General features: G+C 38.1%; 1 protein-coding gene across 2 annotated transcripts in view; it reads right to left on the reverse strand.

Moving 5' to 3' along the window:
* macf1a (microtubule actin crosslinking factor 1a) overlaps nucleotides 1-17,249 on the reverse strand; it is a 252,345-nt gene that overhangs the window by 126,808 nt on the left and 108,288 nt on the right. For both annotated transcript variants that reach the window (XM_088329356.1, XM_088329357.1), the window contains exons 19-34: nucleotides 16,754-16,858; nucleotides 16,446-16,667; nucleotides 14,259-14,411; nucleotides 11,293-11,447; nucleotides 10,226-10,352; nucleotides 7,635-7,818; nucleotides 7,398-7,558; nucleotides 7,149-7,327; nucleotides 5,429-5,567; nucleotides 5,157-5,350; nucleotides 4,888-5,047; nucleotides 4,001-4,084; nucleotides 3,807-3,914; nucleotides 3,278-3,376; nucleotides 2,935-3,057; nucleotides 1,197-1,288 (exon numbers count right to left, since the gene is read on the reverse strand). In XM_088329356.1, coding sequence (XP_088185482.1) covers nucleotides 1,197-1,288; nucleotides 2,935-3,057; nucleotides 3,278-3,376; nucleotides 3,807-3,914; nucleotides 4,001-4,084; nucleotides 4,888-5,047; nucleotides 5,157-5,350; nucleotides 5,429-5,567; nucleotides 7,149-7,327; nucleotides 7,398-7,558; nucleotides 7,635-7,818; nucleotides 10,226-10,352; nucleotides 11,293-11,447; nucleotides 14,259-14,411; nucleotides 16,446-16,667; nucleotides 16,754-16,858 — 2,285 coding nt within the window. The remainder of the gene's footprint in view (nucleotides 1-1,196; nucleotides 1,289-2,934; nucleotides 3,058-3,277; nucleotides 3,377-3,806; nucleotides 3,915-4,000; nucleotides 4,085-4,887; nucleotides 5,048-5,156; nucleotides 5,351-5,428; nucleotides 5,568-7,148; nucleotides 7,328-7,397; nucleotides 7,559-7,634; nucleotides 7,819-10,225; nucleotides 10,353-11,292; nucleotides 11,448-14,258; nucleotides 14,412-16,445; nucleotides 16,668-16,753; nucleotides 16,859-17,249) is intronic.

Raw genomic sequence — 17,249 nt, forward strand, 5'->3', positions numbered from 1 at the left:
CGCGTGCACAATTGCGCACTGCCCAGACCTTCTCAGCGCACAGGAAAATCTATATTGCGCATAAAAATCAGGAACAGAATTACAGTGCATGCAGGAGATCGCCTTTTCAACCCTTGGATGCATGACCTACCAGTACATACACTTTTCCATCTGTAGGATGGGAAATTAGTGGGCGGAAAAACAAAAATACTCAGGGCATAATATCAAAAACATGTTCCTGAAATATGACAGTACGGGTCATTTCACTTATGCACCTAAGGTTTGAAGAATATGATTATTGTATTTTTTCTGACAAAGACAATAAAATAAATAGAGACAATTGTGGTTTCCTTTAATTACTGCCTGCACCTGTCTTACCTACATGACTACGTCAGTGTTGCCGCGCAAGTTTACGTCTTTTCTTTTTTTAAGAGAAACGTCTCTTTTGGCTTGGCTCACTAAAAACAGCTCTCTTTCTGCTTCCAAACAGCTCTTCGGAGTGTTTTTATTGCTTTCATCCATATTTCACCAATAATTATGTAACATTACGCACAAAATGACTAAGCAAAAAAAAGAAAGAAAGAAAAAAAAGACTAACATTAAAAAAAAAAACTGGAAAAAAAGTGAAAAGGGAAAGAACAGCCAGGAAAAAAAGCAAAGGAAGTAACAAATAAAATAAAATTGAAACTAGAGATCCAAAGAACAAAAAGGGCAAGAAAAAAGTAGTAAAGAGCTAGGCAATAAAGAAACAAAACAAGAAAAAAGCAGGAATAAAGGCATGTTTATATCTTCAAAAAAATCATATGCAAATAATTTGAATGTAATTTTCAATCTTTTTGCCAATATTTTCGTTCCAATAAAAAGTGTGATTAAACATATTTCTGTATTGTGCAACTAATTAAATAAATTCACAAAATGTTAGTATTTTGGAACAAAAGAGGTAACTGAAATCTGATGTAATAGTTGTTGTAAAAAAAAAAAACGTGTGTGGGCCGTGAAAACATTCCAATATTACATTAGCAAACCTTTTAAAACTTTAAGAACTAACTAATGTTGCTGGAAAGCCATCAGATTTGATTCGGAATTTGGACATGACAATGATTTTGTTTCCACACACAAGATTGATGTTGCTCACTGTTATTCCAAGTGATGCTAACAAACTTTGGGTTTTTGCTCAGACTCATACAAGCTTAGAGGGAACGCTGAAGGGGACTTACTTGGCGGCTTGTTTGGAGAGAAGGAAGACCTGCGTGCTTCGGATGGCTTCGGCCACGTCGTCTTTCTTGGATGCGAGTTGCTCGTTGATGGCCTGGGTGAAATGAAAAGCTAATTATAAAATAATCTAAGTAAAGAATATACAAAAAATGGGTTTTCTGTTAAGTTCGATCTTTAGTTGACACCCGAAATGAGGCGAGAAGCTATCAATGGATTTTGAATCTACAAAGAGCACCAGGAGAGGAGTTTTTAGATAGATAGATAACGTCATCCCTTTTTAAAGCCCTCCTCAGAGCCCCCTCTTTTTATTAAATCTTCAAGGTTACAGAAATATATCAGGCCTAAAAGCTGTACAAATCCAAAACAGCAACTTTTTTTAATGCATGCGCACTAATGATCGACCGATGCAGGTTTTTAAGAGTCGATACCGACTATTAGTATAAAGAGGAGGCTGATATTTGAAATGAAATGAAATGATCTGCATTTATATAGCGCTTTTCAAGTCAATGACTTCCCAAAGCGCTTTACAATGTGCTCCACATTTCCCAATAGCGGCCTTGCAGCCATGTAAGGCGCTAATCTGCTTATTGGGGGTCTTAGGGGTTCAGTGTCTTACCCAAGGACACTTCGACATGTAACACGGACGAGTCGGGATTCGAACCGGGATCACTTGATCCCAAGACGAGCGCTCTACCTCCTGAGCTACTGCGGCCCATTGGGACCAGACCTCCTTTTTAAAAATTGACGTAATAAACTTAATAATGTAAAAAGAAAGAAAGAATATTTGTTATAAATTCAAATAAAACTTTAATATATCTCTGTGACCAATCCAGAAAATAAATTCGAATTTTAACACAACGTGACAAATCTTTCACTTGAACCAAAAAATAACAGCGCAGGAAATAAAATTAGACTTTGTCAGCAACACGTATAAAGTTACATAGAAACTTAACTACTTTGCTTATTTGTTTTATAAAAGTCTAAAAAATACATGACAATACAACCAAAATATTTAAATTAACTTTAAAAAAGTGCAACAGAGTGTCTCTTCGAAAATCAAAAAGAGTGAGCACTCCTGTTTTAGAGCCAGATTGACAAACTAATGCTACGATAAAAGCTCACCACTTCCACCTTAGCGTGCTTTTAATAGTCTCGCACAATCACTAACAGACATCCTTGATTGACAAACTAATGTTATGATAAGAGCTAATGTATCAGTTTCCATTTAAACATACCTCTCTTATTAAAAAAGTTAACTACACTATGATATCTCAGAGATCAAGAAAGAGAAGAGAGAAAGACCGAACAGATTTGTGTGAGAACGAGAGAGAGAGAACAAGAGAATGAGATAACGAGAGAACAAGAGAACGAGAAAACGAGAGAGCGAGAGAGCAAGATGCCCAACTGCATCTGAACTTAAATGAACAGCCTGTTGAATGAATTAAAATGCCGAAACAGCTATTCGTCAAATTCCATTGGTTGACCTATTGTCGGTCACCAATTGAGGATTCCACTCGAAGCAAAGTGTTTTCCAGTTCCAAAAGGTACTGCCGAGCATGAGCATCAAACAAATCTCCAACCACACGAAACATTGTCTCCCTCAGATCTATATGTATTAGTCAAAACAATTAACAACAGGGAGTCAAAATAAGAAACTGGCATCCTATAAAATTACCTTTGCATTTGTCCAACAGTAAAAAAGAATTAACTTATCGTTGTCAAATCGAAATGAATACGTACCTGCTGTGCAGCGAGTGACGACTCGGCGCTGAGGCCACCGGTCCGTCCCTGGAGGCCACCGATCCAAGCCAGCAGGTCCGATACGTGACCCACCCTGGCCTGCTTCTCCTCTTCTACCTCTTTCTGCAAGGTTAGAATGATTGTTACCTCCGTCAAAAATTCTTATTTTATCCACTTATAATTGAATTCTACTTATAATTGAAAACTATTAAACATACAATATTTACTCCTAAATAATAACTACAATAAAAAAAAAAGTAACGATAGTGATGATTTTAGAAATCAAAGAGTCCCCCTTGACTGAGCGTTTTGCGATGAAATACTGTCCAACTTCACAGCTCACCTCTTCTTCTTCGAGTCGTCTGAGGGCGTCGCTGATATATTTGACGTGTTGCGTTGTCAACGTGACCAAGGCCGTGTAACGTGTGCGCAGGTCCATGAACTGGATGTCAGAGGAAAGAAATTAGATGTTATATATTAAGGCTGCACAAATTGCGGGAAAGAACTAATTGCAATTTTTCTGACTAGTATTGCAATTTAGATGAGATTTTCCATTTTAAAAGGAAAGTGCATTTTCTCTGCTTGTTTGGTTATTTTTAAACCAACTTGGGTAGTTGGGTAGAGATAGATAGATAGATAGATAGATAGATAGATAGATAGATAGATAGATAGATAGATAGATAGATAGATAGATAGATAGATAGATAGATAGATAGATAGATAGATAGATAGATAGATAGATAGATAGATAGATAGATAGATAGATAGATAGATAGATAGATAGATAGATAGATAGATAGATAGATAGAGATAGATAGATAGATAGATAGATAGATAGATAGATAGATAGATAGATAGATATACAAGCATACCTCCTGAGTGATCGCGTCAGAGGAAGAATGCATTCTCCTCCTCTTGACTGGTGACTTATGCATGGACTCAACGAAGGCTCTGAATGTCATCAGCTGAAGCTCATAGTCCTGCAAAGGACATCATTTCATAGAATGCCATTATATCAAGTCGTTGCCTTCTACATCCCTTTTCCTTTTCTATTTTATAGTCTCACCTTGACTGAAGTGCAGTATTGTTTGGAGTGAGTCTGGCAATCATCCAGTTTGGTCTGGTTTTCTTCAATCTTAGCGACCAAAGCCTGAAATATATTTTTCATTATTATTTTAAGTATAAATATCCATTGTGATACTTAATAATTGAAGCATCCTTCAGCTTAAGCCAAGTTAAATTCAAGGCTTTTTAAGCGATTTAAAAGCCTTTAAAAAAAATAAAAATAAAAAAAAAACTCAAACCAAATTTAAGAGGAAGTTTAGAAAAAAAAACATAATTAAAACAAGCGAAATTAAAAAAACGCGTATTTCTTGCAGACAACACATGGAGCCTCGTACATATTACTTGGCGCAGCTTTTAGCCATGATGAAAAACGTTTGTTGGACAGCCACTTCTCATTAGAGGTAAGATTGGGCCTAAAAAAATCCAGCCCGACCCGACCCACAGGTATATAAGGGTTCTGGCAGGGGCCCAAGTTCTTACCTCTACTTCTCATTAAATGTACACCTTCCCAAGGCCCAAAGTTGTGGGTAAACCTAAGACATACATCTGCTCTGAAAGGCTCGACTGAAACCACATCACTGTTTTGATAGTTCCATTATAGTAGTCACACTATGTTGCCATGAAAGTAAATCTGTGAATTGTCAAAAAAAAATGATAAAAGTTACTAAATCTTTTAGTTCTTATTAATGTGCTCACATTTTTAAGACTTTCGAAAATTGCATTTAAAAAAGTTTTAATGACAATTAAAGCCTTGAATTGAGAAAAAAGAATAATGCCTTTTAAGACTTTTCAAGGGTCCGCGGGAGTCCTGTTGTCAATAACACCCAAAGTAGATCCATTATTCAGAATCATCTGACTGTGATTTCAACATCGTCGTTTTAAACTGACCGTTTGCTCCGCCAGTTGTTCCGAGAGGGCTTTGCTGTCACTGTTTCCGGCCGGCGTGTTCTCTTGCCTCCGTGTGGTATCCTCGATCCACGTTATCAGTTCTGAGTGTCCATCTCTGTACTGTTGCAAAACCGAACTAATACCATCCAGCTCTGCCCGCCTGTACTCACCAGGAGAACACACACGCTTAAATGTAGACTTAACAGGTGGACAACCTGCTTTGGACGGCCACGATTTTTAGTCAATTTGAAAAAGCCTGAAGAACTTACCGCATCTCAATCTGCTTCTTAACACCGCTCCAGCGCTCTTCTACCTGAGTGGCTCGTTCCTGGTATCGCTCTAGCTCAGGGCTGCGGTCCGGGTGAAGGGTGGAAAGGTGGGACGCCGCTTCTTTAGCCTTGAGGACATCCGACTGCAGCAACTGGAATACGCCTTCCTGTTCAGAAAGCTCGCACTGCCATTTCTTCAAAAAAGGGAAAAAAATGGATTGTGACATTGCTATCAGCTCGTTATTGATGGATACAAAAGATGAACATTTTACCCCCAATTGATCTATAAGCCTTTGGATAGCTGCGGGGTCAGCAGGAAGGGCATCCTCTTCACTCAGCCTGCTCTCATACATCCTGACCTGACTCTCCGCATCCTCCAGGCAGCGCAAGAGCACATCCACAGTTTTTAATCTGATTAGATTTAAAAAATATGAACAGAAAAAAATTTCAAACAGCTTAAACCTCATCAATGGTGGTTCGCACACCTTTTAATGGCCAAATTTAAACACTTTTTTAAGCACGTTCAAGGCCATTTTTTAAAACATTTCCAGTACCTTAAAAAAAAAATCCAGCGCAAATCAAAATAACATTTTTGTGATTGTTGAGTTTGATGACTAAAATAAAGTCGCTCTCTTGCTGCTAGCACATACTTTGTACTATTTTGATCCTTTCCATCTATGATCCTTCTGTGTCAATGGGCTGATATGAATTCTGACATTTTGATTCCACAATGCAGTACTATGTGTATGAAAAGCAGAAAAATGAGCCAAATTTGGACTCATTTTAATGATATTGATTGCACCGAAGCCGAATGCATTCAATCTTAGAGCCTTTTGCTTTTTATTTTACTTATATTAACTTGTGTTTTTTTGTGTGTTTTTCAGGGGATCTGTGTCTAAATAAGTTAATGTAGAATTGTAAATAGTGTTTTGGGGGGGTCATTTTATCAATTATTTATAGCACTAAAGAGTTAATATATGTCATTTTCATTTTATTGTATTGCATTTCCAGGAATTTGGTTTTGTTGTTTGACTTTAAATCTGTTCAGTGTGTAAAAAGCTAAAATTGTTTCATATTTTATTTTCTTTGTAGATCTGTTAATATTTCAATTCAAATTTAATTTGTTTTTTCAGGGATCCCCTCCAAAACATATCAATATTACGAATTACTAGATTATTTGGTGCATATTTTTATTATTATTATTGATAATAAGTCATTAAAGGTGGAGGTGACACATCACACAACAACACAATAATGTCATTTTTCATGGTCTATCGCATAGGTCAAACATGCGGCTCGCAGGCAACATCAGGCCTGCCAAAGTCTATATTTCGCAGGTGAGACAACACCCAAAGAAGCACAAGAGGAAAATATGTCCACTTGACGATGTTGACACAGCCAGACACCACTCCCAAAGCAACTGGCGCTATATTATTATTATTCCTCTCTCTCTCTCTCTCTCTTTCGCTCTCTTTCTCATTTTTTCACTCTTAAGTCTCTCTTGTCCTTTCTCTTATTTTGCTTTTTCTCTGTGTCTCTCTTTTCAACTCTTCTCTCGTTCTCTCCCGCTTTCTCTCACAAATCTGTTCTGTCTTTCTCTCTTTTCGCTTTCTCTCTTGATCCCTCTTTTCCACTTGCTTCATTTTTTTTCTTTCTATCTTTCTCTTTCTTATCTGCGTTTTGTCTTTCTTTCATTCCCCCTCTATCTTTTGCTTGTTTCTCTCTAGTTGTCTATCTTTAATCTACTAGTCTGGCTCCCATGAAAGTTTTTTTCTACCACATGGCCCCCAAGCTAAAATGAGTTTGACACCCCTGGTCTATAGAGCCAAGAAACATGGCAATGGCAACAATTTGAAGCATTTTGAAGCTCCACCCTTAATTCAAGCTTTTTCCTGACCTTGAAAACCCAACTTTAAGATGGACGCATTTTATAGGATTTCAAGCACCCATACAAACCCTGATCACTAGAGTGGAAAAGTGCTGTGAACTGACTTTTGCAGGAAGACGGATGAGAGGTGGTGCAGCTTGTCCATCTTCTCCACAGCCTGGTTGAGCTCTGAACGCAGCGCAAGGACTCCAGATGAAGTCGGCCTGTCTTCTAAGAAGGCCACGCAGCGCCGTGACACGCCGCCCAAGTCAGAGCGGAGCGCATCCAATTCACACTCGAGTTTCTGTGAACAAAAAAGTATATATTAGCTGAGGTTTAAAAAAAAATGTCTTGCCACAATTGATTCAAGTGACCTCCTGCTCCACAATCTTTAGGGCGTTGCCAGCGCTGTCGTCTGAGGGCCGACTCGGCGTCTGAATGGCGCTGCTCAACCGTTGCTCGGCCTTGTTAAGACGCAAGTTGACGTTTTGCAGCTCGGATATGTAGGAGCGAGAGACAGATTCGTCTTTCTCCTCTGCGGACGCACAAAAACCGTGAGAGTCGGAGAGAGCTTCAAGCGGGGTCGGCATTGTCTCGGAGCACACGCTCACCGCTCTCCATGTTGACCAGTAGGTCCTGGCAGTGCTGCCGCGCTCGCCGGACTTCGGCCTCCAGCTCGTGCCGCTCGGCTGGATTGAACAGCAAGCTCTCTCTGCTGTCTGACATGAAGTCTGAGAAGTGGGAGTCGAGGTGGTCCAGGACTTGTTGGCGTTCGGATGGAGATTGGTTTCGGATCTGATAGCAAAGAAGATTGGAATGGTGAATAGGGGTTTTAAAAAGTCAAAACAGTACAGGTGATAAAGGTTTTCAAATCTTGGCTCAAGGTATGTACACCTTTTTTCAAGGCTTTTTTTAAGGACATTCAATTTTCCATCACCTCCAGTACCACTAAATGAAAATATACTGTAAATTTCTTCGCATTACAATTTACCACTGGGAAATGCTACCTTCATTCTTTAAAAAAAATGTCCATTATTGATATGCAACCCATGCACTAATAAACGCTTCATAGTGCCCCGTTTAAAAATAGCACGTACCTGTCCTCGTGGGCACGACCAGCAGGGAGCAATGGCGTTACACACGATAATGCCATACAAAGTACCGTATTTTCCGCACTATAAGGCGCACCGGGTTATAGGGCGCACCCCGAAAAAATAGTTTTTGGTCCTGTTTTTGACATACATAAGACGCACCGGATTATAAGGCGCTACAATGGGAAAGTCGACAAAACAGTCAGAAGATTCAGTCCAACTTATTACCCCCTTAACATTCCCAAAGCTTGCAAAGAAGCAAATACTTGTCGTAGACACGTGCGGATGCGGTGTCCGTACGATGTCACTCAAATACATCGTTCCATCATTCGGAAGGTTAAAGTCTTGGGATTCAAGAAATGCTAACCATTCCTTAGTATCTATTTTCTTTTTCGCTAGCAACTTTACTGTGCATATGACAATAAACACTTGGAATTGAGTTTAATTTAAAAATAGAGACCCCATTCCATCCATTATCTGCACCCCTTATCGCAGAAACATCAAGTTCAGTCTGAAACAAGATACAGGGACAATATAAAATCCGGAGTAGCTCACCGAAGTCGTTGCGTTCATAATAATGTGCAGGCAATGTCCTCTTATATCCGTGAGGGTAGTAAATCCAGGAGAATACAATATTTACAAATACAGAATAGAAAAAAATGCTTTCTCTATGCCGTCAGCCACATGCTATACGCATTCATCTTTTTCGGCCAATTGCAGGCTTTGTCTCGCCGTTTAAACCAATGGCAGCCTGTAAATGATAAAAAGGATCCGCCCCTTGACCTCCGAATAACTTTAGCCAATAGTGATCGATTCAACTGATGATTGACACACCTTTTTCGGCCAATTGCAGGCTTTGTTTGCCGTTTAAGCCAATGCCAGCCTGTAAATGATAAAAAGGATCCGCCCCTTGACCTCCGAATAACTTTAGCCAATAGTGATCGATTCAAATGATGATTGACACATTGGTTAGCCAATGAAACGCCGGTAAATAAATCCCAGCATACACCGTGTACTACTTGGCGTTCGGGGGAAAATCTAATCGGCGGCTGCAAGTTAGTTGGAAAACTTTGCAATTTTAAAATTGATCCATAAATAAGGCGCACTGTATTATAAGGCGCATGGTCAGCTTTTGAAAAAAATAAAGGCTTTTAGGTGCGCCTTATAGTGCGGAAAATACGGTAATAAAAGCTCCTATTAATGACACTAGAAAGAACTGCAATGGCAAATTGAAGCCACCAGAGAGCAGTGTTTGTGCCATTTTTGAACAGACTTGTTGAGAAACATGGCAATCATTTAAGAGCATTTCACCCAAAATTTAAGCAGGTGGCTGATGAAAAGAGCAAAGTGCGAGCAGACGAAAAATAGAGACAGAGACTGGGGCCTTTTGTTTGGTGAAATAATATATATTGAACAAATCAAAAGCACCAGCTAGTAGGTATGAGTGAGAACCAATGCATATACGGCATGGTGTGTAGTTGAGCTACATATATCTGTCATTTAGAAATAATCTTGGTCAGTCAGCCCGTATGATAAAGTGCTCACAGGTTTTTGCGGTGTTTGTTTTGCCCCGCCTGCACTGTGATGAGACGGCTGAGTAAAAATGTGACATTGATGAGTGTCTTGTTTGACATTTATAAACTCTCAGCGACCAGAAAAAAAGCCTTTAGTGCTGATTGTTCCGAGCAGAAAACCACAACGGGGTCTGAGAAGTCTTCTTTTACCATTGTTATTCTTTCTTCTGGTAAAATGCAATTAAACTCAGTTTGGTTCCCTGCTTTTCTTCTTTGAATTCGCACACTTATTGTGGGATTAAAGGCGGTCGCGTGAGACTGGAACCTAATAGGTCAGTGCGCCATATGAGCAGACAACCAAGGAGAGTGCGCCCCTTAAAACAGTGCGCCTAATGGGTGTGAAAATACAGTAATAAGATGACGGGCAGATTTTTTTTTTCTTGCATTATTGTGCTGTTTTGTTCACCACGGTTTGTGGGTGTGACTTGTTTTCTGTGTTACTGTCTTTCATAACTAGTGTATCTATGATTCAATATTGTTTGTGTGTCTTTTGATTAAGCTGTATAAACATTCATGTACAATGCAAATAGTACTAACCGTGTCCAGGTCCCATTCTGACACAACACGGAGGTCTTTAAGGAGGTAGTGCCAGGAGACAACGCTCTTCATGTTTATGTGTAGCTGATGCCATAAAGACATCACCTGCTGATACAACTGCTCAGTCCTGAAAGTGTAGCACAGCACACATTTGTTTTTAAACATCCGGTCAATTGGACATTGGATGATACAGAAGTAAATTTAGTAGAATTTAGTCAATATTGAGAGAGGGGCCGCAACAAATGACTATATTAATAGTGGATTGTCACCAACTATTTAAACGATTATTGCATAATCAGATTCGTTTTCGCAGCAAATTTAGCATGAAGTTAATTTACCTACGTGGAAAAAAATCGTGAAGCTAAAAAAATGGGTACAATGTAAAATACATGTTTTATAAAAAATATTCCAGATTTGTACAAGAAATACATTCGGGTACAGTACTTGATCAGTAGAGCCATAATGCATAAATTAGGCCCGCCAGGGGGTCCAATCTGGACTGCGAAACAACACCCAGAGAAGCACAAGAGAAAAATGAGATGCACTTTGAAATATGTTAGATTGATGTGGAAATCAACTGGAGCTATATTACGTTCACTCTCTTCATTTCTCCCTTTCTGACACACTCTCTCTTACGCTCTCTCTCTCTCTCTATCACTGTTTCTCTTTTTCTCTATTTCTCTTCTCTTTATCTCACTCTTTCTTTCTCTATATCACCATCTCTCTCTGTCCATCTTTTTTTCGAATTTCTCTCTCTCATTTTTCTATATCTCTTTTGCTCTTCTGTTCTTTTTCTGTCTCTCCAACTCTTGTTCTCTCCTCTCTCTCTCTTATTCCTGCTCTCAATCCCTCCTTTTCCAACTCTTATTCCCACTCTCGTTCTCTGTCTCTGTCTTTCTTTGTTTTTTCTCCCTTTTTCTAGCTCTCTCTCGTTCTGTCTATTTCTCTTTAATCTACTAGTCCAGCTCCCATGAGAGTTTTTTTCTATCATGTGGCCCCAATCTAAAATGATTTTAACACCCCTGCAGTAAAAGAAAATGCTAAAAAGTATGCATGTACGTGCCCACCTCGCAGCGGTATCGATGGCCTCCTGGTTAGGCGGCGGCACGGTGAAGCACACGGATGGCACCATGGCTTCGTTGCCTGTGGGGCTGATCACTTTCCACTTGGTGCGCTGCCCGTTATCCTCCAGGACGCATTCCTCGCCGCGGATTATCGTGATCTAAGAGCAGTGGCGTCGAGAAACGGGTGGCCAGGGTGGAGCATGGGTTAGTTGGGAGGGCAGGTTAGTCGAAAATGAGGATGGAGGCGGAAAAGAGGCAGAAACAAATGGGAGATTATTGAGGGGTCAAATGATAACAAGAAAAACAGGTAACAAAATAAATGAAAACCAAACAAAGCGGAATGTAGATGATTGAATGAGATTTGTTGATACGTTGGTCGAAGGGTGTACTAAACGAGCCCCTTTACAACTTAGCAGCTGAGTCAATCAAGTTGATATTAACCTATAAATCTTGTATCAATTGTGTCTTTAATACCGAAAATAATGCAGGTTAACTATCACTAGGAAAAATTTAATTAATGTGACTGTGTTGCCATGACGAGTGCGTATTTGTAAAGGTTAACAGAGGCAAAACAGGCCCAGGATAACAGATCGTACCAATATATTAATCGTTTTTAACATTTTATTAACGTGACAATGGCATTACTGACAATAATTGGTTTTAGGGAAAAAAGGAAGTGTTTACCATACCATAGGAAGATTTTGACGGGCCACCAGGTTTTAATTGTTCCCATCGAGTCTCAAAAACTTGTATTGTTAAGTTTTGATCAGAAATTGGTATAAACACTTGTCTTGATTTCTCAGTTCAAACATTGCCATTCAATGCAACAGGAATCCAACCAAGTTCGCTGGGGTGAAAGCAACGAATTTCTATCTACTGGCCCACAAGTTGTACAGATGACATGCGACAAGGCAGTCAATTTGCTCTCATTAACAAACTATTTTTAGTCACAGCACCAGAGACAAATGTTCATTTCGTTCTGCGTTTCACATGTTACAATGACAAAAAAATTGTCACGTACAATGTTTTGAATAAAAGATGAGAATAAAATAGAGGGGCACACATTTATCAAAGATCTAGCTTTTTAAGTTTGCTCTAAAAACTCACCAGATCGATGCATTTGAAAAGAACATTTACAATATTTTCTTCCAGAGGACCATTCCCCTAGAACGCCCTAGACTGTTGAACCACCATGATTTCACAAAATTCTATGTGAAACACTAAAAGGATCGAATCTGTTACAATAGTTTAACTTAATTACTTCTTTAAATCATCAATTGATTGGCATTGACACCAAATAATGAAATCGCTGATTGAGGAATAATTATTAAAACATTTTCATGCGCGATAGTGGCACTTACTATTAACAAAATTCTTATGCGACAATGGCCTTACAGTACGCCAATACAGTCATTAATGTGTATAAGGTATATAAGTAGTGAAGACAGTTAAATCATCGAAATTAGAATATTGATGATTCCGATATTGAAAAGTTCATCAAAATATGAATACCTGAGACACTCTTGTTACCTCTCATGCATAAAACAAAGAAAAACATTTAAACAACCAGTAATGCTATTTTTTGCATGAACCTAGCAATTGCACTCTGGAACAACTTCGTAATAAGTCAATACCCAATATTGCGTTGACAAGTCAATCTCAAAACTTGCAGTTTTAGATCCCTTTAACCGCTTCATGATTTCATTATAATAATTCTTGGGAATTTTAGTGACATCAAATCCTGCGACTGCAGAAAGATCACAAAAGCATCACAATGTTGTTTGTAGCATACATTGAGTAAGAATGATGGTGCTTAAGCAAGCACTTAGCGAGCAAACCCTAAGCAATACATAACAAAATGTCCGCTCTACCTGAACGTTTGTCTTGACGGCCCGAACGACGAGTGAGGAGGAGGAGGAGGAGGGGAGGTTGGGAAGATGTGAAGAGGAAAAGGATGAGGGGATGGAGAGAAAGGAGAAAACACCATAAAGTGAAGGATATATTTTGTGCTATTGTGCCAGGTGACAGTTTAAAAAAATATAGATGTGATTTATTTTAACAAACATTTTATCTCCATTCTGAAAACGTATCTGGTTATGACTGATTAGCTAAAACAGGGGCTGGGAACCTTTTTGAGCCAAGCACCACAATAGCAAAATATTTGGATTTTTCAGAGATAAAGTAATACTAAATATTTTTAGACAAAATTCAGCAAATTCACAAAACCCGCTCTCCAGACAAAAGCTAATTCTTCAGCGCATTTTATTTCACTGTTCACAGTGTTTAAGAAATAATGTTGAACCCCGCTCCCAGTGATTTAAGATCATTGAAATGATAATGGTTTCAAAACAGGTCGCAAGCAGTTATTTTGTAAATATATCAAAAAAAAAATTCAAACGAAAAGTTCATGGATGTATTTCCCTTTAGCACAGTGGAGGCGTGTGAGAGAGAGGGCAGCGTGCCGGGTTGAATAACTCCGCCCACCCCTACTCCTCACCCAATCAAATTGTTTTTTGTGCTTGGCTAGCGTTTGTGGGTAATTACTGTTTGTTGTGTGGGTTTCTCAACAGTGAACATGCGTATTTGATGAGCTTCCATATAAATAATTATTTAGGTAGTGTAACACCTTGACTCTGCCCTTTATATACTGGACTAAAAAATATGCACAATTAAATTTGCTTCGGCTATGCATGGAATAAATTTGACAGAGTTTAACAGAATGGGCATGCTACTGAGGAATATGCACAACTAGCATATTTCAAACAAGCAATAGGTTCCCGACCCCTGAGTTAGAATAAGCTAAATATGTAAACAGGGGAGGTTAGCTGGAGTGGTAGGGTAGGGGTTAAAAATAATCGTATGCAAGTGGGAGCTGGGTACAGTGGCAAGCTGCTAAGAGTATCTGCAACACTGGGATATGCTGTTCTTTTCCTTGATGAATATATTTTTAAATTTGTATTTGTGGCTACCTCAATTTGTTTGTAGTCGCAAACTGCGATGACAGGCATGGCACCCGAGAGAGGGCTGTCGGGGCAGCGGGGGCTCAATTGCACGAGTGTCTTAGCGCGGCCCACAAGGCTAGCCACCTTGCCGCGGTGCTCGATAAGCTGCTCCTTCTCATCCTGAAGGGAGAAAAACAAATGGAAAAAAATAATAATAATAATAATAGTGAAGTCACGTTTATTTGTATAGTATTAGTTGTATTATTCACAAAAAGTCTCAAAGGGCTTCACAGACTACCATTATAGGGAGATATCAATGACTGAAATAATAAAAAAGTGGTCATGAAAAACTCATATGCAGTGACACATTTCAATATTACATCAGTATCATACATTTTTACTTAATGTAGTTTGGATCACTTAGTTTTTTATTTTTTTTATTTTAGACGTTTAATATACAGAATAAAATGTATTATGAGCATTACTTTTTTTGTTTCGCTATAATTTAAAGGGGGAGAACATTATTTGAAAATTTAAGGTCGCAATCATGACTCTGAGCCATGAGATGGCGGCAGAGTAACAGATGATTTCTTAGATGTGCTCAAAGAAACTTTTTTCCATCTTTTTGGGTGTCTGTTCAGGCCTGAAACAGGCCTGAGCAAATAAGACAATAGCAAATAGGCGAAATGGGAAATAAAGCAAAAGAGAAAATAGAGAAAAGATTAAACTTTTTAGGAAACCTCAAACTATGCACCCCACCCTCAACCTTTTACAGTAAAATAAAAATTCTTCAAAGGACAAAATGGCTTAATGAGACATACCTTTGTTTTGTTTTTTCAATTTAAGAATATTCCTTATTGTCTTAAAAAATTCCATAAGTAAATCTTAAAATTGGGAAAAAATATACATATGTAAAATGACAAAAATAATCTGCCAGGAGAAAATTGTTTTTACTAGAAAAGTATGTGCTTTTCTTTTTGTACTCTTTTTTTCTGGACGATGCAGGGCGACGTCTAATCACAAAATATACAAGAACAATAGTATGAATATGAAATTTATGAAGGAAATTTTAAATGTATTACATAAAAATACCCCTAACATAACAAATATTACATACAAAAATCATAATGTTAATAGAAACTATTATGATAAAATAACAAATAATTAACTCCAACATTAAATGTCTTGTGAACAATTACTAAAGAATTAACGTAGGGCTCCAACTAATGATTACTTTCATAATCGACAAATTGCTAAAAAAAAAAATGTATTAATCAATGATTCCAAATTTTTAAAGACATATTCGATTTCCTTCATTTCATTCAAATATTGACGTTTTGGAAAGATATAAAAAATTGTGCACAAAACAAAAGAATATTCTATAATATAAAATTATAAAAAAAACAATGTGTTTGTCAATTGACTTGAAAAGAAACAAAAATACACACAAATATATGATATATATGTGCAAAATATGTGAGATACTCTGTTCTTAACACCTTATCCAAAGATCGTATTTAGATTTATCATGAAAAACAAAAAAAGAAAGTGCAATTCATTTCATTTCATGTGTAGCAAATGTTTTCAACCACAAAAAATATTTTGGAAATATGAACCGACTTTTAAACATGTCATTATTGTTGATCTTTTTACTTCTTTTATTCTATTTAATTATTTTGGGATTTTTTTTTCACTGTCTATTCGCTTGAAACACTACAAAGTTGAAAATGTCATGTCAATTTTGTGTGTAATGTTGTTCAATTAAAAAATATATTTTCAAAAAAAAATGTAAGATAACTTTGCAAAAGAAAGGTCTTGGTGCTCTCTGCCGGCACAAAGTGGTACTGCAACTCAGTGTCCCAATGGCATTTTGGGCACACTTCTTTGCATAGATTGAACGTACTTAGTGGCTCATAAATTACCTGATACGACAAATCAATGATCTAATTAGTTGCCAGGGTTTTAAATAAGCGGTTAGAATCAATTTTATCGATTAGTTGGTACAGCTCTAAATTTGAGTATCAACAGCTTAGAAAAAATAAACGATTAAAACATGGTAGAAGGTAAATAGTCCACACAAATTAATAAGAGGGAAAGGAGGAACCAAATGTTAGTTGGAAAATTGATCAAAAAAACGTTCAGCAAATAATGTAGGTAAAATACCAGTAAAAGTTGCAATAAAAAACAAAAAGATTAATAAAGTACAGTATGTACCATGGAGTCCTGCAGCAGATCCTCCAGCCGGCTTAGGCGGCTATTTTTGTCACATGTGTACTGCCTCTTGATGCTCTCTTGCAGCTGCCTCAGGTACGACTCACAGTCACGGGCGTCGCTCATGAATTGGAAATAAGAAGTGTTGTCTTTCAGATGCTGCTCGACACACGCGCAGAGCTGGTCCACCCATTGCCACTGGGTCTGCAGTGCGGCGCTATATGCCTGAAAATAGCATGGCCGGACACAAGTTTAGAGTGCATTTCTATTCCATTATTTAAAGAAGAAAAAAAAGGGATGCTCCGTTTCACCTCCAGAGTCTGCTTGGCAGGATGGTTTTCCTGACACAAGTGCAGCACGGTTTCCTGAAGGGAGCGCATCACATTGTGTTTCTCGTCCAGCTCCTCCCGCAACTCCTGAATACACGGAAATTCTCAATTAATGCAGTCGAATGGAGGGGTCTCCAACGTGGTGAATGTGGTGAACACGGTGTCCCCTGAGCAAAACTGAGGTGCTTAAAACTTCTAAAATTTGTGATCATTTTAGCCAGGGTATCGCAAATAAAAAGACTTTGAAAAGCAGATCTTGCGTATGTATCATGGGCGAACATTTAACTCATTCAGTGCCATAACGAGTAAATATTTTTTCAGAAGCTTTGTCCAAGAAGAAAAAAAAAACTATTAACTGTTGAGAATCTTTTGTTACAGACTTTGCAGTTGAGCACTTCACAAAATGCAGGTCAAGTTTGTTTCATTGCCGTTTTACTGCTTACTAAGCTTGTTCTTGGTTTAGTGCAAAGATGACCAA

Source organism: Urocampus carinirostris, chromosome 2 (assembly GCF_059441175.1).
Source record: "Urocampus carinirostris isolate Australia breed hairy pipefish chromosome 2, RoL_Ucar_1.0, whole genome shotgun sequence".
NCBI classification, from domain to species: domain Eukaryota; kingdom Metazoa; phylum Chordata; class Actinopteri; order Syngnathiformes; family Syngnathidae; genus Urocampus; species Urocampus carinirostris.